The sequence below is a fragment of the Rhinolophus hipposideros genome (assembly GCF_964194185.1).
Source record: "Rhinolophus hipposideros genome assembly, chromosome: 3".
NCBI classification, from domain to species: Eukaryota; Metazoa; Chordata; class Mammalia; order Chiroptera; family Rhinolophidae; genus Rhinolophus; species Rhinolophus hipposideros.
The window spans coordinates 101578371-101603189 of record NC_138049.1 but is presented as its reverse complement, the minus strand read 5'-3'; the positions used below and the strand labels follow the sequence as shown (position 1 = coordinate 101603189).

General features: G+C 44.7%; 1 protein-coding gene across 9 annotated transcripts in view; it reads left to right on the top strand.

Annotated features, from left to right (window-relative positions):
• The first annotated feature begins 437 nt into the window (after positions 1–437).
• RNF8 (ring finger protein 8) overlaps positions 438–24819 on the top strand; it is a 32422-nt gene continuing 8040 nt past the window's right edge. For 2 of the 9 annotated variants that reach the window (XR_013993131.1, XR_013993132.1), the window contains exons 1-7: positions 461–745; positions 4918–5046; positions 13969–14478; positions 16961–17023; positions 19270–19359; positions 21206–21313; positions 23256–23460. Coding sequence is in view for 6 of the 9 variants with exons in the window: in XM_081044980.1 (XP_080901106.1) it covers positions 635–745; positions 4918–5046; positions 13969–14478; positions 16961–17023; positions 19270–19359; positions 21206–21313; positions 23256–23460 (1216 nt within the window). In the remaining 3 variants the exon portion in view is untranslated. Of the gene's footprint in view, positions 882–936; positions 1344–4917; positions 5047–13968; positions 14479–16960; positions 17024–19269; positions 19360–21205; positions 21314–23255; positions 23461–24819 lie in introns of those variants that run through there. The other 7 variants (XM_081044982.1, XM_081044983.1, XR_013993133.1 and 4 more) reach the window with 5 other exon arrangements.

Here is a 24819-nt window from a genome sequence, read left to right as displayed (position 1 = left end):
GCAATCATCACCACAATCCAGTTTTAGAACACTTCTATCACCTTCCAAAATTCTCTCGTCTATTTGCATTCCATCCCTGCTCCCGCACCTAGCCCCAAGTAACTGATTTCTGCCTCGATAGATTTGCCTAGTATAAGCTTCTCCTCTTTTTTTTCCCCTAATCCAGTAGTAAAAGGAGGTCATGCAAAATAGATGCTGTTTAGGAACAGACTTACTATTCAAAAATTACTGGAACTTTAACGTTGTTTAAAAGATGGTTTTTGAGGCGGCAAAGACTGGGGTGGCGGTTCTAGAGAGGGCGAGGAGAGTCCGACGTGAGAGGTAAGACTCCCTCGCCCGACCCCCACCCCACCTGGGGCTCGGCGCCCGCACTCCCGCTGAGGTTCCCGCGGCCCCCCCTCGCCAGCGCCAGCCCGGCCGCCGCCTTCCTCTCGCGCAGGCGCAGTGATTCCGGCTCCCTGGCCTGCGGCGGGATGGGCGCGGAGCCCCGGCGAGCGTTCGCATCGATCGCGGGCGCGTAGCGATTACTTCTGTCTGTGGTTTAGTAATGGCGCCGTCAGGGCCGCTGGAAGGCGGCGGGTACCCGGATGGAGGTCTGGCTCTGTGCTGACCGCGAACCAGGGGCGAGTGGGCTATGGGGGAGCCCGGCTCCTTGGTTATGGGGGACCGCGCCGCGGGCCGGATCTGGTGCTTGCGGCGGGTGGGGATGAACGCCGAGAGGCTGCTGCTGGAGGATGGAAACGAGGTGAGCGGAGGAGTCCTCTTGAGGGAGGGGAGTTAGAGGAGGCCGGGCCTGGAGGGAGCCAAGGCGTCCGGGCCGGACGGATAAATGGGAAAGCGGAGGTGGGAGCGGGGAAGAGGAGAGAGCTGTGGAAATCTGGGTGAGAAGGTCGGGTGCGGACGGTTGGTCGCGGGGGGAAGGGTCAGGTGGGAGGTGCTTGGCGGAAGCGGGGACCGTTTGGGAGAGAAGATGGCCTCTGACCGCGGCCTGGGCCTGAGCGGCGAGCTCGGGCGGGAGTCCGGGTGGAGGGAAGGAGCCGGGTGGAGGGGCACAGCGAGACGGGGCCGTGGAAGGATGTGAGGTCGACCTGGCGTTTCGAGGGGAAGGAGGCGACTGGTTTGGGGAGAGGACGCGCCCTCCGCGTTTGGGGTCGCACCCGCGGAGCTGTGAGGCCGAGTTGCCCCAACTGGCGCCGAGAGCGTGAACTTTCTCGAATTTATTTTGAAAACAATCGCGAGCGTTTGGGGTCACGTCCCTTAAAATACTCAAACTTTAATGGACACACGCCTCCTTTCCGATTCTTGAGGAAACTTGGCTCCGCGGGGTGGGCCACAAGGATCCTGTGAGTCTCGGTACCGCCGAGGGTCACCCCCTGAACCGGGTCGGCGGTAGGAAGTCAGACACATAAAAAAGCCCGCCTTTTCAGGAGCAGCTTATAGTGTTTGCTAATGCTGTCATGACTGCAAAGAAAAAAATAATTAAAGCAGAGAAGTGAAGCACCGTTTGTGCTGGGGGCCGCTAGGACTGGGGTGGTGGTTCTAGGAGATGGAAGAGGAAGGAGAGTTGAGAGCTGGGTCAGGGACCAGCGGGTGGTGACTGGGAACCATTTGGGTTTTGGAAATAATTTGTATGGAAGAGAAAGGCTTGATTGTTACGTACCTTTCATGAGATTTTTCCTATAAACTGGGTGGTCTCAATTTAGTCTGCCAGGTGTTTACCGAGTACTTAAGTGGCTTAGTGTACTATGAGAGGGCCAATAATGGCTTCTGCCCTCAGAGAGTTTATGGTTTGAATGGAAGGGGATTTTATACAGTGAAGGAGTCTGAGAACATCCAGGCAAGCTGTGTGATCAAGCGCCAAGATGTGGATTATTTAGTACCATCCTAGAGCATGGGTTCCTCAAGTCGGAGCGATTCAGGTCCAGCCTTCAATGTGTGTGGGTTACAAGGTTATAGTTACTTGTATGCTGTGATTTGGAGAACACCAGGAAGACGCCTCTGCCCCCAAATCTCACTTCGTTCTTCTAGCCTGAGCCGTGACCTTTCCCTGTGCAGCCCTTTCCAAAATCATATACCTTTGGGACGGTTCAGAAGAGACTAACACCTAAATAATAATAACTATATTTTGTATAGGGTTTGGGCTTTCACGGAATTACTTAATCCGAGCCCTACTCGTATTCCACACCCACACACAATTTAGAGGTCAAGAAGTGAACTCATTGCTCAGATTCAATTGCTGTGGATTGTTATTTCTGAATAGCTTTGTAGCACTGGGAGGGGAGGGGGAGATAGAAAGAATTAAAGCACCTGCAGCAAGAGCAAAAGGACTCAAATCGTTCCTAGACATATTTTAAACTGTTGGATAATTTTGTGTGGGACAACCTCTCTGGGAGAGACCCATAGGAACCAGAGTGAATGGTGAAGAAACACGTAGAGGACTCATAAGATCTCTTTATTCTTCCATTCATTCACAGGTATTTACTGAGCACCATGCCAGGTACAGAAATACAATGGCACACAAGACAGATAAGGTCCCTGTTCATGAAATTTATATTCTAGGAAGGGGGAAGACAGAAACAAAATAAAACTAGCAAGTTAATTTTGAATTGTGTAAGTACATGCTAATAACATAAAGGAACACAATAGAGAAGGACGGAGATGGGGAGCAGGCAGCACCTTTAGATAGGGTAATCAGGGTAGGCCTGAAGCTGAAATTTGAAAGATGAGAAGGAGCCCATGCACATGTCTGAGAGAAGAGTGTCCTAAGCCGATCAGACAGGTGAAATGACCCTCAGGTACCAGTGAGTGTTTCTGACCATGGTGGGAAATAAGTCTAAAGAGGTGGAGAGGGTTAGGACATTCAGGGACTATTATAGGCTATGGAAAGAAGTTTGGATCATTGGAGAATTTTAAGGAAAGAAAGGAAATGATCTGATTTAAAGTTTTTACATTACCACTGCCGCTGCTGTGTGAAGAATTAAGTTTAGGAGGGCAAGTATAGGAGCAAAAACAGCATAACTGGAGGAGGCCAACTTGTTTGGACTAAGGTTGTGGCCATAGAGAGAAGTGAACGGATTTAGGACATATTAAATTACAGCCAATAGAATTTGCTGATGATTTGAATGTGGAGATGAGGGACAGAGAAGAATTAAAGATGGCTTCTGAGTTTTGGGCTCAACAGATATTTGGATGGTAGTGTCAGTTACTGAGATGAAAGTTTGTGGGGGAGAATAGATCGGGGCAAGGAGAGTCATGGTGGTCTTTGAGGGACTGAGGAGGACAGGCATGATTCTGAAAGATTTTCAAGAACAAAGAGTGCAGCTTTTAGAAAACCACAAATGGGGTGGCCGGTTGGCTTAGTTGGTTAGAGCACAGTGCTCAAAACACCAAGGTCGCCAGTTCGATTCCCACATGGGCCAGTGAGCTGTGCCCTCTACAACTAGATTGAAAACAACGACTTGACTTGAAGCTGATACATCCTGGAAAAACACTCTTCCCCAATATTCCCCAATTTAAAAAAAAAAAATGAAGAAAACCACAGATCATTTGGCTTAATGTTCCTAGGTAAGGTTTGGTATGGGTCATTAGAGAGGTGGCATGTGCACCAAGAAGAACAAGCAGGGAATTGTAAGATCTGGAATCTCAGGAGAATTTCATTTTCTTCCTTGACAGGGTTATTATGAACTAGACTGGTCCATCAGGAAAGTATGATAGATGTGAATGGGGGTTTCTTTGCAGTTTTTTCCAGGGACTCTCATGCTGTCCTCGTGGATGAAATGGAAAATATTGACTCAGTGCAAAGACTTTTGGTTGTATTACATCTGTTTGAGGGCATACCCAGATTGTATGGTAGAATGTTTACTAGGCTTTCCTGAGAGTTTTGCCTTTGGCTACATGCTCTTCCAATCTTTTACCTGTGTCTTGAGTGAAGGTACAAAGGGCATCATATCAGTTTGGTGGTTGTCTCGAAGCTGGATATTGAGTATGTCTGATGGAAGATTAAAAATTCATAAAGGTCTTGACAAATTCATGTGATAGAGTGAACTAACAAGATGAAATTTAGTAGGAATCAATGTAAGGTCCTGCACTTGAGTCCAAAATTACCAACTAGTCAAGAATAGGACAGAAGAGACATGACTTAGCATAGCAATTCTTGGGGGAGGGTCAGACCAAGAAATTTAATCATTTCTAAGCCTGAGGATACATTGGCAGTGTGATAGATTTATGAAAGCTAATGCAATTTATATGCTCCAATGATAATATTTAGAAATGCGAAAGTGATACTTAGATTCAACCGTGTAATAGAAATTGTTTATTTTTCTTAATATGGCATCCAGGAATAAACATAAACCAGGAGTCTCTTGAAAAATCCATTAGGATAGCAAAGAGACGCAAATCCATGCCATGGGAATTAGGTTGAAGTAACGGAACACAGCGCCAAGAAAAGAGAGGACTTGGTAGACTCTGTAGCTGTCATATGGGAGGGGAACTGGAGATTTTCTGATGGTGCTCAGGACAGAGCTAGGGCCAGTGGATGGAATTCACAGAGAAAAAGATGTCACATCAGATCCATGAAGAAATTGGAGGGACTGTCTTGTGTACAGAGGCTGTAGTTTCCTGCAGTTTATGAGGGTGTGTAGAAAGAGTTCCTCTACCTCATGACTTTTCAGGGGCCCACCACCCCTGACATTCCATGAGTAACTCCATTCAGCCATCTCTTCTTGTCATAGCTTTTTGCCTTTTTCTACCTGGTGGCTCCCATGGCAGCTGATGGAGGAGATAGCCGATGAGCTGTTTGGGTTTCCTGGGAGTCTGGTTTCATAAGTCGGGACATGTGTATACTGACAAGATTGTCAGAGACGTCCTTTTTCAGCACAGTGTCTGATGGAGCCTCTTACTTTGTTATTTTCTTCCTAGGTGACCGTAGGGCGAGGATTTGGTGTCACATACCAGTTGATATCAAAACTCTGCCCTCTGATGATTTCCCGTAACCACTGTGTTTTGAAGCAGAACGCTGACGGCCAGTGGACAATTATGGACAACAAGGTACAGGAATCCAAAGAGGCCTAATGACTTTCATTGAACTTTTGTTCATCTTTAAATTGCCATTTTTCGGTATTACATGGTACACAATTTAAAGATTCAAAAATATATCTTCTTCGCTAGCCACCCAATTGTCTCCCCCAGAGACAACCACTTCTGAGGACCTCATTTCTGAGGACTTGAATGTAGTTAGTTACTTTGAAAGGAACACCTGCATTGGGGCAGTGGGTCCTGCTCCAGAAACTAGCCTAAGTTACTGGGAGAATCGGCCCTTTGTAACTTGAGGCCCAGGAACTGTGGGAAGCTGGTGAAGACTGTGGAGTAACCTGTGGTTCAGACGGGCAGGAGGGGAGCTGAGCTCACGCACCTAGCTCCTTCCCCGCCCCAGCCTTCAGTCAGAGCAAATCGTCTCCCTCCTTTTTAAACCTGTTTTATGTATTGGCATGCTGAGGAAGATTTCCTTTGAATAAAGGGTTTTTTGGCTTTAAATATTTGAAAACTTAATACTAAGGGAGGTGAAACAATGTATAAAGCCCAGCAATTAGGAAGTTCCTAAAGTGCAGATATATAGGCACCCAGGATACAGTGAAAATAAGGACTGTGAGGTGAGCGACATTCTAATGTAGACAGTTAAGGATTAGGAAGTATAAAATGTCGTCAGACACCGTTTTACACGCTTTTGTAGGAAGGATTGTGAAGATAACTGTGAGAAGGAAGGGTATTAAAATGGTTCTGAGATGAACCATGTGGTTCCTGTGTGGGGAAGGTTACCTCCATCCCACCGAGCAGTGCCCAGGATGCCGGCTGGGTGTCCTCCAATTCTGACACTGTCTACCTGTATCACCGGGAAAATGCACCTCGACGCTTCGTCGTCTTGAAGGAATGAATTCAGCCAAGAGACAAATTTGTGCAGCGAAACAGCAGTTTATTAGTAAAAGAAGTACACTCCAAGGCGTGGAGTGGGCTGACCCAAGAAGGAAGCAGCCTGGCCTTACATAGTATTTCTATGGGTAGAATTGCCTCCCCCTCTCCCCTCTCCTATCCATCCTTCCCCTGAGGTGCCTAGTCCTTTGGCATTTAGCAGTGCATTTCTATGATTTAGGGGCATGTGTGAACATATCCCTTTGATTTAGGGGCATGGGTAAATACATCCCTTTGGTTTGGGGGGATGTGTAAACACATCTTTGGGGTATGTGAAAACCTGGAGTCCTGTTGGGCTAGTAAGGTATTGCTGACAAACAGGATGGGTTCCCCGCTCCTCTGACTTTTAACAACAGATCTCTTTGATTTAGAAATACTTGTCAGCCTGGAGTCTTGACTGCCAGGGGTCTTGACCCAAGTAGGAGCCGCAGCAAGGGGCTTTCTCATGGGGCTAAATTTCTCCTTTTCCTGCTCATTTCTATTTACCTACCCTATCACCTGGAGAGAGTGTCAGATCCCACAGGTAAAGGTTTCAGTCCCATAAGACCTCCCTCCACTTCAGACACCTGTGCTTCTGACCAACCAATTATAGATTGGCGGTTGCAGGTACGCTTGGACTTCAGATGCCAGTTGCAAGTCCAGGTTGTTACCTGTGCTTCTGGCCAACTGGCTGTAAATGAGAGGTTCTCGTGACCTCCTTCCTCTTTGGATTCCATTAGGTAGCTAGAGTAACTTACAGAACTCAGGGAAACATTTACTTATGTTTACCAGTTTGTTAGAAAAGGATCCAATAAGGGATACAGGTGAACATCTAGTTGGCAGAGATGCGCAGGGCAAGGTATGTGGGAAGGGGCGTAGAACTTTCGTACCCTCTCTGGGTGTGCCAGTCTCCCGGCACCTCCATGTACTCGCCAGCCCAGACCTCTCGGCACGTGTCCTTTTTCTGTTTTTCCTGGGGGCTTCTTTACGTAGGCAACCTTGGCCATTGGTTATCAATTCAACCTCCAGCTCCCCCCAAGAGCGGGGCTTAAAGTTCCAGCCCTCCTGTCACGGGGTTGGTTCCCCAGGCAACCTGCCTCAGCCTTAGGTAGCCTAGGGGCATTCACAAAGTCACCTCCTTAACATAACAAAAGACACCTTTCTCTCTCACCACTTAGGAAATTCCAAAAGTTTTAAAAGTTCTATACTAGAAATGGGGATGAAGACCAAATACATACTTCTTATAATTCACAATGTCCTGCAGGCCTCATTTTGCGTGCATCAAACTGCTAGATTTAAGATGTTGGCGAAAGTCCCTTCCTGCATGCACTAGGATTAAGTTGAGTTGGCACTGTGTGGAAGAAGAGGCTGAGTATATTGGTTCCGCACGCTTGGCAAGGCACTATGAGAATAGAAATTAGCACTGAAAAGGGGACCTTTGACCCGATCTAGTTTAACTCGTTCTGGGACAGATGAACCTGAGGCCCAGAGAGAGAAACTGACCTCCCCAAGGCCTTCTATGGAACTGATTGGTTGGTTGAGTGAGTGAGTAAGCCAGGGCTCACTCAAATAAGTCTTTCTACTAATGCCCTGTTGTCAAATACCAGTACAGGACACAAGCAATTTGCTATACTTGCTGCATGTTTTAAAAAATCAATTATGCATATTTAAGACATAGTTACAAAGTTTAAAGCCTCTGCAATAGCTTATATCAAAACACCTTATTTTCCTCAGAGTTGGCTGAGAAATGGGGTTGCAGTATTATAGAGGTGAGTTGTCTGCTGCAGCTTTCCTTGATTATGTGCAGTATGGATGTGTTCCATTGATGGGATAGCAGACTGGGAGAGGTTGGGAAGCCTCCAGCGAACTGATTTTAGAGTTCCTTAAACATCCACCTCAGGGACACGAGGCAGCCTGAGCCAGCAATAGGGCATGACTGCTCCCCAGATCGCTCTCCAATGTGTGCTATGTACCCTTTCTTCTGGACTGTTGTTGTCATAAGACTCCTCTCTCAGGTCTCAGACAGATAATACAGAGGAAAGATAGGTGCCTGATTATTCCTTGTCTTTTCTGGTTTAAGCCTCTTAGCTTTGATTCACTTTGTGAGCTAACTCTGATTTTTGAGAGAAGAGCCGATGAAAAAACATCAGTCTCAGAGAAAACTTAGGAGTTTATTTGAGCCAAACTGACTACAATCGCTGGGAAGCAAAATCTCAACGGATGGAGAAAATGCACCGCAAAATGGCCATTTGCAGCTTATTTTATACATAGAATTGCAGGAGGAGGGCCGCATGAAATTCACTGGTGGTAGATTAAGGGGGTGGGAGAAAGCAAAGCGGGGAAATCTCTGGGATTGGATAAAAGAAGTTTGGAGAGAGAGATACTTCCTTTACATTAGTGGGTGCAGGATAGTTAATAGTTAGCTTTTTATGATCAGGGGACAAGATAACACTGAGGGATTCTGTACTTGCCTGCTCTGTCCGGATAGGTGGATTACTGATATTCCAAGGAAGGTGTAAAAAGACCATAGACAGTCTTGCTTAAGGTCGAGATTGACATTATGAAAGAAGCTTTGGGCTAAAGATGTGGCTTCCCGCCATGGCCCACCTTAGTTATGATTTTTTGTTGTTCATGCCATTCTGTGTGGTTATTTTCAGTCTTCTGAGCTTGTCAGGTTTAACCTGTGGCCCCCTTTCCGTCCTCAGAAGCTGTAACTGGGGTGTTTAGATGGGGCAGCTATTCTTACAGGTGCTCCTTTTCTTTCTGGCATGATGCCTGGGCAGCCCTCTTCTCCTGATGAAGGATTTGAATTTCAGGTGCAGCATGTTATTTTGTGGTCATAGCTGAAGTCGCTTGTCAAGCTTTTTCAAGAGGTAGATATTTATAATAATTCAAAACTTAGAACTACATTTTCTCTTCCTAAAATGGTCTCTCTTATATGCTGGAATGGCCAGAAAGGGAAAACTTAAGTACAGAAACAGAAATTGCAACAAATGCAATTTTGGTTTAAAATTGGCTTAGGGGAAAAAACCCCAACCTTGGAGAACTGCTTTCTCTGCGCCATAATATGAGGATGGTGGTTGTTGTGTAGAATTCAGTTAATTGAGTACCTCTTCAGATAGTTCATCCTATGTATTGGATCCAGGTGTTTCAGAAAATTTAGTTGTTTAAAGTCACAATCTGAAATTCTTTGATGGGTTTGCTGCCTCCAGTCCTAGAGGCTCAGGCATATCGCTTGAGTCTTTCCCTTTCTTCCCTTCCTAGCATATTGCTGTTCACCTGCTACCTGGTGATTCCTACCTTTGTGCTTCTGTAGGTTGTGGCATTTAAAGTCTCTGGTGAGTTTCACTCTGGGTAAACAAACCTTACTGCTTGGACAGTTCAGCTTCTGGTCTTCCAGCAGCTACAGCAGTGTTTCTCAGCCCTGTTTTCAGTTTTTGCCCTTACCTGGGTACCTTTAAAAAATACTGATGGAATCACATTAAAACTAAGAACTTTTCTTTACCAAAAGACATAATTAAGAGAGTGAAAGGCAAGCTCAGAGTACAAGATATTTGCTACACATGCTGATGAAGTTGCTACACATAACTGATATAGTTGGATATATACAGAACTCCAAGTCAATAAGAAAAAGAAAGATAACCCAGTTTTAAAAATGGACACGAGCCAGGCACTTCACAAAAGGTTGTATCCAAATGTTCAACATCCCTGAAAAGTTGTTCAACCTCATTGATGATCAGGGAAATGCAGATTAAAACCAGGATGGAATACAACCACATACCCACAAGAGTGGCTCAAATTAAATATCGGAGATGCCAGGTATTAGCAAGGACACAGAGCAAAAGTCGTCTTTGGGTAGAAATATAAGTTGGTACAACTATTTTTTTTTTTTAAGATTATATTGGGGAAGGGGAATAGGACTTTATTGGGGAACAGTGTGTACTTCCAGGACATTTTTCCAAGTCAAATTGTTGTCCTTTCAATCTTAGTTGTGGAGGGTGCCGTTCAGCTTCAAGTTGTTGTCCTTTCAGTCTTAGTTGTGGAGGGCGCAGCTCAGCTCAAGGTGCCGTGTTCAATCTTAGTTGCAGGGGGCGGAGCCCACCATCCCTTGCGGGACTTGAGGAATTGAACTGGCAACCTTGTGGTTGAGAGCCCACTGGCCCATGTGGGAATCGAACCAGCAGCCTTCGGAGTTAGGAGCTCGGAGCTCCAACCGCCTGAGCCACGGGGCCAACCCCTGGTACAACTATTTTGGAAAATTATTTGGTACTATTTATGAAATTGCACACATACTTCATGACGATATTTTCTCTCCCAGAGAAACAGCCCAAATGTCCATCAACAGTATAATGGAGAAATAAACTGGAATATTCTTATGGTGAAACACTGTACCGTAATGGATATGAAGGAACTACTGCTGTATCTAACCACATGGATCCATCTCACAAACATAGTAATGAGTGAAAGAAGACAGACACCCAAGAATACATGTGATGCCATTTATACAATGTCAAAACCAGGCAGAACTAATGTGTGGTGTTCAGCCAGGCTAGTAGTAACCTTATTGGGGGGAAAGGGGCCTAGTGACTAGAAAGAGGCAAAAGGAAGTTTCTGGGATGCTAATAAACGTGGATTAGTTTTTTGTTGTTGTTTTAACTTTTTGGTAGTTATACTGAGGTGTTTACATTGTGATTATTCATCTAGTTGTACATTTATGTTTGTATGTTATGTTTTAGTAAAGAATTAAAAAATATTGTCTGATGCACATCTATTAGAATTGCTAAAATAAAATAATACCATGTGCTTGGGAGCATGCAGAATAGCTGGAACTCTTAAACATTGCAAGTGGGAATACAGAATGGTATAGCCGCTTGGAAAAACAGATTGGCAGTTTCGTAAACATACAATTACCCAGTGATCCAATTTGTAGGTATTTGCCCCAAATTAGTGAAAACTTATGTTTCCACAGAAACTTGTATGTGAATGTTTATAGTGGCTTTATTTATAATTACCAAAAACTGGAAAGAAAACAACTATGGAATGGATAAAGAAACTCATACACCCATACCTTGGAATACTGGTTGGTAATAAAACGATACCACCCTACTCTTAATGCAACAACGGGACGAATCTCAGTCATTATGCTAAGTGAAAGAAGCCAGACTCAAAACGGTACATACTGTATGATCCCATTTATACAACATTCTGGAAAAGGTAAATCTGTGTAGGTAGGGCAGAGGAGTAGTTGTCTGGGAATGGGAGAAGAGTTGGCTACAAGGGACAGTTTGTCTTAATACAATTATACACTATATGTATTTGTATATAAACCTGACTTTAAAAATCCTGATGCCTGGTCCCATGTCAGAACGATTAACTCAGTCTGAGGGTGAGACTCAGGCGTTGCTCTTTGTTTTAAACATTTCTAGGTAATTTCACTGTATAGTCAGGGTGAGAACCACTGAGCTACATAAATCATCCGGAAAACTCCAAGAAAACATTGCCTTGTGGCTTTGGGTTTCCACTGTCTTCAACAACTGATTAAAAACACTGGACAGAGATTGAGCATCAAGTGAAGTAATTAGTGTACAAGGGGGTGCGTGTTATCTCACTTTTCCTCAGTGACGGCTAGGAGACGTTAAGCAGGCTTGTTTTGGTTATCATTTTGCTGCTGCCGACATTGTTCAAACCGGTGATTGTGTAAACCAACATCAAAGATTTCGACAGCTTGATATATTTAAACCATTGTATTTGAGATCATATCCTGGGCAGTACTCTATGGTTCTTACCTAGCCATGTATTTCATCCTTTTCTATAGTCACCTTGTGAACAGACCTGACTCAGGGTGATAGTTTAAATTATACCACTAGGTGTCACCAAGGAGGGATGAAAGGGGAGACAGAAGGATCCAAGGATAAAATGTGGTGAGAAAATTTGAGAGCTTATTTTCTAGGCCTAAAGGGCTCCGAAGGAGGCGGGTGGAGTATCTGTGGAGGGTTGCAGTGTGTCTTGCAAGTTTGCCCCAGCTCTATAGGAATTCCTTGTTCTCTCTAGCCTTGGGCTGCTTCTGTAACGTTCTTTATTTAACCTTATCTTTGCTTTTGAGATTTTTCTGAAGCGTCTGTACTTCGGCATAAAGTAAGCTTCTGCATCATACTACTTTTTCTGAGATCTTTTTCTTAGGTATAATCTATTGTGATATGAAATTGTTCTCAAATAGACTCTATCCCTCTCCTTTGCTATTTCCCCACTATTGTTATAAAACAGATTACTCCCCAGAGTTTCTGAGGCTGAATATAAACATAAAGGTTGGGAGCAGTTTGGCCAGATGAGCCCGATTGGCCCAAGGCAGTGGGTTAAGGGCAGTCTTTCTGTGGATTTCTGTGCTGGGCTTTCTCTCCCTCTCCCCACTCTAGCCAAATAGTAGAAAACCAGAGCCAAGGGCCTAATAGGAAACCAGAGCTAAGATCCGATCTCTACCCCCTTCATCCTCTGTGCCTTGGGGTCAAGTCCCCGTCACTCATTGGGGTTGATCAGATAATTTTCTCAACTGAAAGTAGGTCGCTATAGTTACCATTGTAAACAAATGTGTGAGTCCCAGTTCAGCTGTGAGCTTCACCTCTGGCCTGGTCCCCAAAGACAAGTCCTTGATGTGGGTTAAAATGCCCACGTTTCTTAAACTCTTCAACTCCGGCATTTCTTTCAAGTCTGTGTTAGACCCCATCATCCCCATTTAGCATGGCTGACTAACCCCGCTGCATACGATACTCTGGGATCTATAGCTGAGCTGTGTAATCCCACCGTGGGCTTACATATGCCCTTGTGTTTTCCTTTCCACAGTCGGGCTGAAAGTTGTTTTCATATCTTCTACTTTGGCACTTGGTATATTTACCTGGCAAGATACTGAGCATAGAATTAAGTGATTGTTAATAAATTAGTTGAGCCAGAACATAGTAATAGCAGTGAGCACCTGTGTAGTGCTTACCATGTGCCAGGCACTTGTCTAAGTACATTGCATATGTTATCTCATTAAATCCACACAAACACTACGAGGGAGAGACTCTTACTCTCCATTTTATACATGTAGTAACTGGGGCATAGAGAGGTTAAGAAACTGGCCCAAAGTCACACAGCTGTTAAGTGACGGAGCCAGATTACAAACTCAGGCAGTCCCTCTCTAGGGTCCATGCTCTTAACCCCTAAACTATGATTGAATTAAAACCATAAAGTAAATCATCGAGCATTTATTATATGTGAGTCACTATGCTAAGTGTTTTACGTGTATCTAGTTTATTCTTCACAGGAACTGTGTGAGGTAGGTTCTGTACTATCTCTGTTACACGCAAGGCTGAGGCACAGAGAGTTTGAGTAAATTGCCGAAGGCCATGCAACTAATAAGCCCCAGGTGGTACAGAGGATAAGAACCCAAGTCTGAGTCCAGAGCTCCAGCTCTTAACCACTGTGCTGTATTACCCATAGACCTCTGGGGCTAGTAATTGGGTCAGATTCCACCTACAGTTTGACCCCAGGACAGGTGTTGTGGACTGGAAAGTGCTTGGCTCGTTCACCACTGTGTTCAGGGGACACATCCAGAGACAGTGCTTGCGTGACTTTTGGTCAAGCCTGCCTTTTGAACCTCATCATTAGATGCTGCTTTCTTTACTAGTAACAGTTTTTTCAGTCTTGGGCCATTGCCTTCAGTTTAAGTCAATAGGAGCTATTAAATTTCAGTTTCTTTCAATGCTACTCCATTTATTTGAGTAATTCATCCACCAGTAATCAGGTGATTCCTGCCTGTTATACAGGCCGTTCTCTGTGGAGGCATGAATCTAAAATATAGGTAAAAAGCCAAAGTGCTGTTTGAAGAATGCTGTTTCTAAGGATGGTGGTTTATGAAGCTTTCTTTGCTATTTGTTCTCAAGGGTTTTTCTTTTGAAAAGGCAGAGGTTTTGCAGCAGCAGGAGAGAAATTCCATTAAGAGGAAGAAAATCATGAAGCTTATTTTGTCTGTTTTTTCCCATTCTCCAGAGTCTGAATGGTGTTTGGCTGAACAGAGTCCGTCTAGAACCTTTGAAGATCTATTCTATCCATAAGGGAGACCACATCCAGCTTGGGATGCCTCTGGAAAATAAGGAGAATGCAGAGTATGAATATGAAGTTATTGAAGAAGTCCAGGAGAGGAATCCTTATGTTACCCCAAAGAGTGACCAGTTGATGGAAAAAAATAAAGACTTGAGAACTAAAAGGAAATTTATGGATGAATTGGAGGGTCCTGGAGCTGAAGGCCCCTCAAATTTGAAGTCCCGAATAAGTAAAGTGTCTTGTGAATCTGGCCAACCAGTGAAGTCACATGGGAAAGGCGAAGTGGCCAGCCAACCGTCCGAATGTCTGGATCCTAAGTTGCCTTCTGTTGAGCCCAGTGAGAAGACCCCGGGGGCTCATGTGTACTCTGGTCCCGCAAAAGTCTTGGAGCTTCATGCTAAGAAGCAGAAAGCCTCATACCCGTTAACATCTCAGAACATCTTAGAGCTCTTTAAGGTGATTATGTCTCGGATTCTGAAGCTTAAAGCGCAGATGCAGGAAAAACAGGTAGCTGTTCTAAATGTGGAAACGCAGTCCCAAAAAGGAAACTCAAGGAAAATGTGAAAATGGAGCAGGAATTTCAGGATTGACAGTCCTTTCTTTATGCAGAGCAGGCCCAGCAGCAGGCCAGAGTGGAGCAGCTAGTGAAGATTTTCAAGAAAGAGCAGCAGTATCTCCAGGTACCACACAGGAGGGAAGGACAAGAGTGCCCGTCAGAGTTGGGCAGGCCCTTCGTGAGCCGCTAGCCAGAGCTCCAACTCTGAGGCAGGGACCAAATGCTAAGTGCCAGGGACAGGAGATGGAATGGGGACAGAACACTTAGCGGTAAGAGAAGGGGGTTGAGTCAAGGGTTAAGGCTCCAGCATGACGAGCAGATCGAGAGCCATAGGTGGAGTACCAGGAGAGGGTCGGTGGCGACAGAGCCAGCCCCAGGTCGTAACAGATCTCAGGATGTAAAGTTGAGGCATCTCAGAACAGGTAAAGTCAGAGAGACGTTGGACGAAGGTCCAGATGCCACAAAACCACAGTGCATTCTAATTAAACCAATAGTTGTCCTCATGAGTTACTTTGCTTTGTGGTCAAAGCCAAATCAGTTAACCCCAGGCAGGTATGGGTCAGCTGGTGACCCTGCCTTTGATGTACCTCGCGGCTTGTTAGCTCTGTAACTAACCTAGGAAATAGGAGGCTGCAAAGGCAGAAAACATTTTTCTTTCTATTCTGAGCAGCCAGCATGGGAGGGGACAGACCCACCATAATTTAGTTGGGTTAGTGATAAGCCACCTTCCACAGTGCCGTTAGCGGACAGGTAAAATAATGACTGTCTCAGCTGTCAGGGTCAGACCAAATCTGGCCCCGTCCCCGAGTCATTTGAGGTGACAAGCTCTTACACAGAGCTTCCAGGGTAGAGTTAGTCCTGGTCTCTGCTCTAAATGTCAATTCCCGCCTGGCAAGAGCCACACAGTTTTCCTCCTCCCTACTTGCTCGGGTAATACTAAATGTCAAGAATTCCCCATTGTCGACTTGTAACTAAAACGGGCCAATCAGAATTGAACTGAATAAGCTTTTATCTTTTGTTTACTTTGTTCAGAGCAAGGAACAACCAGTAATGTTGGCTCAGTTCTGAAAAAATTATGCATTTCATTCTAATCTCTGCTATCCTCTTGAACTGGTAGTCTTAGTGGAGGCCATGGCTTAAATGTGTTTTAGTAAGGATACACACTGCTTGCTTCTGTGTACCTTTTTTCTTCCCTTAGACAGCCTGGACTAGTTCTTGAAATCAATACAGGGAGGTTTAGCTCTGCACGTTAGTGTATGCCACCTTTCCCAGAGCAGAACTTTCTTCAGGGCTGATGTGTTCAGGAATAAGAGTCGCTGTTAATTAGTATTGTGGCTGCTCTGGGCATGCTTCCAGGGATAGCTGTAAAATCTTTTTTATACCGAAATGATAAAGGCAAAAAGGACTGGCTTAGAAAATGTCTCCAGGTTTGAGAGGGTCATATATAAATGCTCAGAGTGAAGTGTATCTAGTCCTTTATTTATTAGCTGGATTTCCCTCTGTCACCAAACCCTAGGGATTTATCCTACCCTGATTTATTAGCTGGATTTCCCTCTGTCACCAAACCCTAGGGATTTATCCTACCCTGACTACTTGTTGAAAAGCTCACTGAAGCCTTGTTGCTTCACACAGACATTTTTTTTTTTCTGAGCACTCACGTTTCCTGGCACTATGCTTGGGTTCAGGTGATTATAAAGATGCTTAATAAATGTACACATAAAATAATCAGAACAGTTTTAAGTCAATATATTAAAATTAGAGAACAACTTCAGGTTGGCATATTAAATGGGTAGGTAATTTTTAAAGTAAGGAGGCAAAGGCCCAGAGGTTTTGTGGAAAGTGCTAGACGTAGGGTAATCATGATGTGGGTACCCTATATAAGAGGGGAGCAAAGGAAGAAATATAGCATAAGCTCAGACAAGCTGGGAGGAGGAGCAGTTTGGGGGCCGGAAGTGGTAAAGAGACTCAGAGTGAGAGATAGGGTCCCCAGAATCAAGGGAAGCAATGTGGAGCTGAGTGCCAGCATGGCAGATTATATTTGAATTTAAATAGTGTTGGCTCACAACCTCCCAGCTGACATCCTTTTGGGAGTCACAGCATTTGCCAGGTAAGGAGACTTGGAGTATTCGCCCAGAGTTTCTCCAGAACAGCCTGAGTGGTGGCTTGAAGGTGACAGCCCTGAGGTGAACAGATTTTGAGTAATTAGCTCTGCTTAAATCCCTCACTGCCAACAGCTTGAGGTAAAATGGGAAATTTTCCACCTGCTGCCTTCCCCCTATTGTTTCCAGATACTCCTGCTAGCTGCTCCGCTCTGCTTGTTGCTGGATTTTGTTCCTTTTTTCCCTTCCTCTAGGGAAACCTGTTTTGTTTTTGGCTTTGCAGGGGTTGGAGAAAGAGCAAGGAGAAGAGGACCTTAAGCAGCAGCTGGCCCAGGCTCTGCAGGAGGTAACGTATCTCTTGCCATTGTGCTGAGATTCTAGTGGGCTGCAGAGCGGGGGCAGCCAGGCTCTGCGTGGCCACTGGCTGCCTCTGCTGCTTAGCACACACCTCTGCCGCATCTCCAGGCTGTAGGCAGAGCAGGTGGCTGCCACTCACACCACCAGGTTGCAGAGTGGGAGCCTCACATACGTGCCAGACCTCAGCGTGAAAACTTCCATCTTCATCTGAGCAGAAGTTGCTCTAGTGAAGATGGAACGGAGCCTGTGGCAGTTAGGCTCCCTGAGGTGGCTGCACTTCCAGAAAGGTGAGGTCATCAGAGGGAAATCGCGAGCTAAGACTTGCCCCAAGGCCTGCAAGGACCTCCATTACCTCACCATTCCTGAACTGAAGCTATTCAGAAACCATTCAGGAACGTTCCAATTAAGCATTTTAGGTCAGGTCGAGAATGTGCAGTTGAACAGTCAGCAAAACATTGATTTACTGCAAGGGCAAGGCTCACAGGAACAAAAATCTCCTAAAAGCTCACCTGTAATTTATTTCATTTAACTTGACTGTTTCCCTCATCTGATTATGTTTTATAGCCTTCTTTGCATCTTTAAAACCTCCTTTGTCTTCTATCCTTTATGTGTTATGATTAGTAGTTCGATGCAAGTTTAGTCAGGAGGTTAGTGGGGTGGTTCATATCTCCTTGAGAAAAGTGAGCAGTCACATTAGAATTTAAGATATTAATTTATTCTTACGTTCTTTTATGGCATACCTACCTCCCAACCTTCTTACTCTGCTAATAGTCACATACTGTTATAAGCTTCGGAGGTGCCTGCCTTGATTTCCTTAAGGTATACAAACAGCCTTGGAAAGAATTAGGTGGAAATTAATTCAACCTTTTTGGAATTTTATTTTCTGAGTTTGTTTATTTTCTAGGATGGGAGGGTAGGCATATTTCCTATTTAGACCATTATTAAATTAATATTCAGATATTATTTTGAAATTGAATGGAAGGTAAAGTTCTGCTGCTTGGAAATCCCTGAGGGATCATTGAGTATCCTGCACCCGCAGCCCCTCAACTTCTCCTGAGACAGACAGGAAAACACACTATCATTTAGCATGAGGTACTTGGCCCGTCTCCATTCATTAGCTTAAAGTGGGATACTATTAGGTCGTGGTTCTGTACCAATATACCTGGGGTACGTCCCACCCACTCAACTGAAACGTGCTTGTGTTTTGGGCCACCCTGTGGTCTCTCTGACCCTGTTCTTTCTCATTTAGCAGGCCATTGTAACACCTGGCATTTACAGAGAGCTTCGACTTTTCTGAATGCTTTCCTATGTGTGATTTTATTAACACCCATGTAGGAGAGACACCTGTTTTCCCATTTTATAAATGAGAAAGGTAAGGTATACACACCTAATTAGAGTCAAGATGAATACCCAGACCTTCTGATATAACTGCTTTTCTAAGGAGACCATACATTTTAAACTTTGTTTCTTGAGTAATATCTTTCCAGAAATACTTATCTTTACTCCACCACCTGCTTTAAAAAAGGATTTGAGGTGAGGTTTAAGTATAAACTATACTTAAGCATGAAGGAGCTCAGAAAGTACGTTTCCTAGAAGTGGGACCTCTTGCCGTTTGGTATAGGCAGTTAGTCCCAATGTTTGAGCTGTTAGCTCTTGGACACGCCAGGTTCCAGACCAGACAGGCAGGGATTAGGGAGCATTGCCTTATGAGCAGGTAGTGTGTGGTTTGGAGAATAAATAGGTTAAAGGTCTTTTTTATTTCAATGAAAAGGATTACCTCGTTTCCCTGAATCCCCTTTCTCCCTGATTGTTTCTTAAAAACCACTTCCAATGCTGGGTAGCTTCAGAATTACTTATTAGTTCTTGTGCATAGGTTCCTAGAATCACGTGGGTGGCTCTTTTTAAAAAATGCACATTCCTGGGCCCCAAGCCAAACTTATAGAATCAGACTCTGGAAGGCAATGTAAGTGTTTTAGTTGATTTGGATGGCCGTGAAGGTTGGGCTGTTTCCAGAGGGATCAATAGCTTTGATGGCCTAACCCCCCTATCTGCTCCCTTCCCTGAAAAAGAGTACCAGGTAAGTAGGGTGTCCTGAAGGAACACTGGCCTTATTTTCAAATTGTCAGTCTATCGACCCCTTGAACCAAAGCCACTGATGGAGGGAGCAGGCGTGTGTGGCTAAAAGGAAGGATGCAGGGTAGCTTATCGTGTTATGTGTCTGCTGTGTTTCTGCAGCATCGGGAGCTGGTGGAAGAGCTAAATCACAGCAAGAAGAATTCTGAAGCAATTATTCAAGCTAAGAACAGAGAGTTGCAGCAGATCAAGGTACGAGAAAAGATGAAGGTTTAGAGTTTGGTTTGTAAGTGCAATTCAGCATTTTCAACAGTGCAAGGGTTGCTTTGGTGAATGAAGAGAGATTATGGCTTTTCCCAGCCTCAGGGGACATAATCTGTAAAATTATTCAGGCCTATAGAAGGTTCTGCCTATAAAACAACATCTATTTTCTTCCCTCATTCAGAAGCGAAATGCTGGGACTAAGACCCTCACATCCTGCAGTCTAGTCCGTTGTCTATGGTAGATGTTCCTTTAGTGTCTCACTGACAGAAGCTAAGTAAGGAGTGGTATAGTCAAAATAAAAAGTAGTTCATCCTCATGCGTTTAGGTAATTATTTCCCACATCATATCAATGGAACTCTTAAATTAAGGGTTATAAATTCAAATGCCCACTGGGGTGAGACTGGTGATGGGAGGAGTGAAGTGACCTGGGTGTAAACACAATAGAGGGCCGTGAGGACAGAGGTGCATGGGAAAGGGGCCTTCGACTCCCACCCCCACCCCAAGAGGCAGCTCTTCTCTGCTGCAGTCAGTCGTTACCATCAGGAAATGCAGGCCCAGCGTTGTTAGATCTTCTGTTTTCTCCAGAATATGGAAATCCAGGTGTTTACATGAAATATCCTAATTTTCAAATATTGGCAGCAAGTTCAGTTTTTTGCTTTCTTTTTCAATACCATGAGGGCCAAACTAAACAAGTCTGTAGGCTGGATCCAAGCCACAGGCCATCAGTTTGCAGCCTCTGACCTGAAATTAATGCCTGAATCTGACTGCATTTCTGAGCTCACCCCTCCTCACATACAGACCTGGAGCAGAGTACAGAAAGGAACCCTGCTTTCTGTAGGAACTCTTTTCAGTTGGTTTGATATCCTTATCCTCTGTTTAAATCACATAGCACATTCTTCCCCAACCTCCCAGAAACCACCACATTTTTTAAATCCAGCAGTTCATAAATTTTCAGGGAACTTGACTCTAGTTGGAAATAGGTCCAGACCCTCTTCACTGCTGTAAGCCGTCTAAGAGTCATTGTTTTGAGTAGAAGAGAAAATAAAAAGTGAAAAATAAATCTATTAAACAATACCCTAAATGTTTTTCCCTCTCCCTGCCAGGGGCTTCTGATATGTTCTGTTTGGGGGATGAGGTGCTAACTTAAATAAATGCCTGTTTCCAGAGAGCTTACCTAGGATCACCCCCTTAAAAGGGTGTCTGACCTGTTAGGGAAAGTACAGGGAAATTGCACCACAGACCTCTGCAGGAGTGGGAAGTGGCAACCATCCTAGAGTATGGGGCCTGACAGCACTTCCGGAGGCCTTTTCTCCAGCTCCTGCCACCAGGGAATATAGGAATTACTCTTATTCTATAGGAGAGGCAGCTACAGAAAGCACAGGGGACCCTATATGCTCATTCAAGCTTCCTGCCTCTCTCGACTGTTCTTTATGTCTTCTTTCTTGTCCAGGGAATTCTTGTTCTTGGGATGATTTTATATCCCCTCCGACTGCATTTCTCTCTGAGATACTTCATACCTCGTTCTGGTGTTAGGTGGTTGGTGGGGTTGGTATGCTACCTTCAGTTTTTCTCATTTGGTTAATTTTGGGAAGGAGACAGAAACTACAGTGCAAATACTGAAACAGCAGAAAGAAGAAAGGAAGAGAGTCCCCCATGTTAGAAAGCAGCTCTGGGAAATAGTAACCCTTAGGGTTTTGTTCTGTGTTACTGTGCCAGGATGAATTTTTCATTTAGACTTCTGATTCCTATTCCAGATGAGTAACCCTGCTCCCTGTCCTGTTTTGCATTCCTGTTGATTCTCCTGAGTGACGGGTGGGGTTGTGTGTCTTTGCAGGAAGAGAAGGAGAAGGTGCAAGCACAGAAGGAGGAAATTTTCAGCCACCTGAATGACGTGCTAGAGAATGAGCTCCAGTGTATCATTTGCTCCGAATACTTCGTCGAGGTAATGGCGAGCGGGGGCTCACGCCTTGTTGCCCTCCCATCCCTGAACGGAGCCTGGGCTATACAGGGTGCTACTGCTATAAGGAAGCATTCTGAAGGCCTTTTCTTCCAGGAACTTCTTGTAGCTATCTGACTTCAAAGTGGCCTCTAGAGGTGGCCACTTGCCACTTGTTCTTGTAGCCTGTACCTTCGCTGTCCTTTTTCTTATTTCAGTTGTTCTTGAGTATTTATTCGATATAATCAATATTTTTAGCTGCAGTAAAACCTTTATCTCTTTGTGATTGGGGAGAAAACAGGGCCACATAGCATAGATTTTTGAGTATCAGAATAAAGCTGCTCAATAAAGCTACTCTTTACTCTGAGTGGCACGGAGCGGAGAGTGGGCATGTAGTGCAGCCTTGAGACGTGGGGGTAAATGTCAATGATGTGTCGTCATCTGGGGAATTCAGTGGCCAAGGGGCGTATGTTGTGGAGACTCTGAGGCTCCTTATGAAGACGAAGCATCTCTTTCCTAGGTTACATGTGTCATCCTGTCATATTTCTGCACAGATTCTTGTTTTTCATAAATTCTTCCATTTGTGACGATTCACCTTATACCACGAGTTTAAATTCAAGTTGTTAAATGACAGTGCTTTTCACACTCCTTTAAAAAGGAAAATGCATACAGACACGGCTTCCTTTTTCTGGTGGGCTTTCGGGAGGGTGAGTCTGTCGGCCCCTGAACAGCCTCTCCTGGGCAGACCTGTTTGTTTTGCTCTGAATCCACTTTGACTTCAGGTCGTCATTTCCCCCATCATTTCTAGTCATTTGATTCCCTACTTAGGAAAAACGCAAGTCCGCACTGTTTTGACAGGGCTTGTGCGCTCTGCGAGAGGAAGCCAAAGAAAGGGCTTGGAATGGTGGATGAGTGAGCCTGCCTGGCGCGTCTGCACAGACGGACAGCTTGACCTGTGTTCTGTTTCCAGCCTCCCGCCTGGCCTTTCCTCCTGGCCACCTCTGAACATCAGTGTTGGAAAGAGGTTTCATTTTAATTAGTCAGGTTTTGGTCCGTTTATGAGAATGTATCTCATACAGTAAACAGACTGTCTCCTAGTTGGCTTTCTGGGCTCAGCACGCATTTGAGAAATTCACCATTTCTGTGTTGTTTGCCACTGCCATCTTAAAAGCAGGAATGAAGACTTTCAAGCCTCAGAAAGAGTATCTTAGGAGACACACATAAACAAGAGTAACGAAGAGAATAGTTTATATTCTTGGGAATGAAAAGGGCCCTGGCAGAAATCTACTGGGTTTACTCAGAGGAGCCCCTCAAATAACAAGCTTTCTTCTGCTTCCTCCCTTCTCATAGGCTTATTTACTTAGGGGTTCAGGCACTGTCAATGAACCCATAACATTGTTTTTCCTTTTCTCCCAGCTTTTTTGTTGTCTTTTACATTTATTTTCCTTTTTTTGGTTTCTTTTGAATAGAGATGATGCCTCCTACCATTCTATATACTGAGTATTCAGACTGTGCTCCCTTCATATATTAAAATCGAGGTTCTAATTCACCATTAGCAGGACATACGTTTGTCTTTCATAAGAGAATTAGTGATGTGTTTGTACCAAACATCCCCATCCTTACGAGTCCTATTTGTGCCCAGTGACACTTGTTTGCAAGGTTGCTAACCCATGTTGGCTGAGTGGGTGGAACAAAACAGACAAATCACCCTACCTGGGGCCTGAGTCTATGAATAATTTTGAGAAAGAAAATGAATTGCCTAACTTGAAGCCTAAAATTTCCGATCCCCAAGAATGATCCTAATATCCTTTGTAAGCTCTCTAGATGGGCTTACGGTTAAATTTCCATTTGGCCTTGGTGATTGACCCCCGTCCTAGCTTTGAGATCACACTGCCGTGGGAATGTAAGTGTGACAGCTCTGACGTGTGTGTTCACAATCCCGTTGCAGGCTGTCACCTTGAACTGTGCCCATAGTTTCTGCTCCTACTGTATCAGTGAATGGATGAAGCGGAAGATAGAATGCCCGATTTGTCGGAAGGACATCAAGTTCAAAACCCACTCCCTGGTTCTGGACAGCTGCATTAGTAAGATGGTAGATAATCTGAGTTCAGAAGTAAAAGACCGACGAATGGCCCTCATTGGGGAACGAAAAGGTGAGTGGGCATGAATAAGAAGGTGCGTGTCCTCAACGGAGGACTTAGTTACAAACTGGCAGATTTTATGGTTGAGGAAGAGAGTCAGATAAAGGATTCTTGAGCTAAAGAAGAGGTGGAAGAAATGGGAAAAAGTAAAAGGAGTTAAAGATAATGAATGTGTGAGAGTTAAAGTAGAATTAACTCAGTTACTTGAATAGCTGGAAAGGGGGAGGCTTTGGTGTCTTGGTTATAGGTTGTAGGGGATAAAAAAAGATGATTAGAAAACACGTGGTCAGACGGACCATGTACTGATCACTAGATGGTGCTGTTGTTCAAGACAGTTTAGTCGTCCAGGTGTTGCAAGACCTTGGCTTGGGTATACAGTCAATTATAAATAAAATGTGTAGGAGTGAGAGATTCACAATTTGGAGAATGCCCGAAGAAAGCACACATACAGGTGCTCTTTATAAGAGTCACGGCTTATTTACACAACTTGGGCATAAGGTTAAACCAAAGAGAGAGCAATTTAATCCTACTGTGTCATTTTTGGGGATTCAAATACATTTACCAACAAGTCTCCCTGTTGGAGAGAATTTGCATAAAGAGATTGGGGAAGGGGTGGGTGAGTTTCCCTAATGAGCCATGCTTCCATAGTGAGTATCTGCTCATTTAACGAAGCGATCTCATCACACTTGGGGCCTGTTGTGCTGAGGGCTGCAAGCAACTCTGCTTAAAACTCGAATGTCCTTGTGGCAAAGATATGTCCTGGGGCAAAGCACAAGGAAGCTCATGGATGTGACAGATTGGTTATTGGGCAGGGATGAGAGTGCACAGAAGCAGGGTGGATTTCATTTTCACATTCAGTCCCTTTAATAATCCAGTATAGCACTACCTTCTGGGAAAGCACCAGAGCTGTGATACCAGTTGGCTGCCTATAAAGGCCTAGCAGAGAGGAAGAACCAGAAGCTCGCTGCCCTTACAGGTGTTTCCCACGACCTGGTCATTGGTAACCCATGTTCACGTGTCTTGGGATATACCTTTCTCTAACTCCAGCCACACTGCTAAGAATAGGGTCTTCTGTCCACTGCTTCCTTTCTCCTAGCCCTTCAGCAGATATCAGCCCCTCTGCGTTGGGCCAGGATCTGATGCTGATGGGTCAGCCAGAGCAGCGGCAGCAGCTTGCCACAGGTGCTGAACAGGAAGCATGTTTGAGCCCGTTACACGCAAGGGAGACATTCTGACCTGGGAGGGTGGGGTGGCACTCAGGTGGTTCTTTAGAACCAAAGTGTTTTCCGCTTTTCTGACAGCTATGTGCTGCTGGATTTTGTGCCCTGTTTTAAGCCCCAACAGATACTTTGACCTTGCAGGAGTCACTTG